General features: G+C 45.7%; 1 protein-coding gene across 1 annotated transcript in view; it reads right to left on the reverse strand.

The window, feature by feature from the left end:
* Positions 1–828, reverse strand: part of LOC101854044 (myosin-I heavy chain) — a gene marked incomplete at its 3' end in the record, with an annotated part of 70,330 nt that overhangs the window by 15,217 nt on the left and 54,285 nt on the right. Inside the window, 1 exon segment of the mRNA XM_013087430.2 lies at positions 73–222. Within this exon segment, the coding sequence (XP_012942884.2) occupies positions 73–222 (150 nt within the window).

An 828-nucleotide genomic window follows, 5' to 3' on the forward strand; every position in this document is an offset into this window, starting at 1 on the left:
CGGCCGATCCCATCCGTAGTGGGCACCCCGTACAACAAGCCGGTCAAACACCACACCCGGCGACTCACTCACCTCAAAGTTCTCGAACCCGAAGATGTCCAATATCCCGATGAAGTGTTTCTGGTGGGCGCCGGGGTTGGTGCACTTGTTGATGGCGTCCACGAGCCAAGCGAACGTGCGGGAGTACAGGGCCTTGGCCATGGCGTGACGGTTTTCTACCGCCTGAGACAAACGACAGACAATACGGTTATGGCTCAAACATCAGTCAAATAAGATTTAAGTTTAGTACCGGCATTCAAATTAACTGAATTGTGTTGCAAGTTCCGTAAAACACTAATTAAAACTTCAGTTTAGTACGAGAATGTCAGAGAAAACATTGACCTATAAAACATGGTACTGGAGACCAAATGGAAAAAAAGAAGTTGTAGACCAATAGGCAGTTACAAAAGTAGGATCGGGGATGAGACAATCACCCAGAATGCCTTGACGTGTTAAAGATAGTGGCAAAGGACAGACAGGCGTGGCTGGCGTTAACGGCTCTCTGCCTTGTGTACCCGCAGGGAGTAAGTAAGAAAGTAAATCAGTACGAATATTACGACACTAGCAATACAATTAAGTTAGATAAGTGCTGAAGACTAGAAGTGGTACTACTAGAGAAGGGAGTAACATACAAAAAATAGAAGGAGGAAAGATAAGGACGATAGATGTTTGATAAGAAAGGAGGAGCAAACCACACCAGAGCAACGGCCAACCACTCATAGTCAAATATGGAAAGTAAAACATTGGAGAGGGGCATTTGTAGGCACACACACACACACACACACACAC

Source organism: Aplysia californica, unplaced genomic scaffold (genome assembly GCF_000002075.1).
Source record: "Aplysia californica isolate F4 #8 unplaced genomic scaffold, AplCal3.0 scaffold00587, whole genome shotgun sequence".
Lineage (NCBI taxonomy): Eukaryota > Metazoa > Mollusca > Gastropoda > Aplysiida > Aplysiidae > Aplysia > Aplysia californica.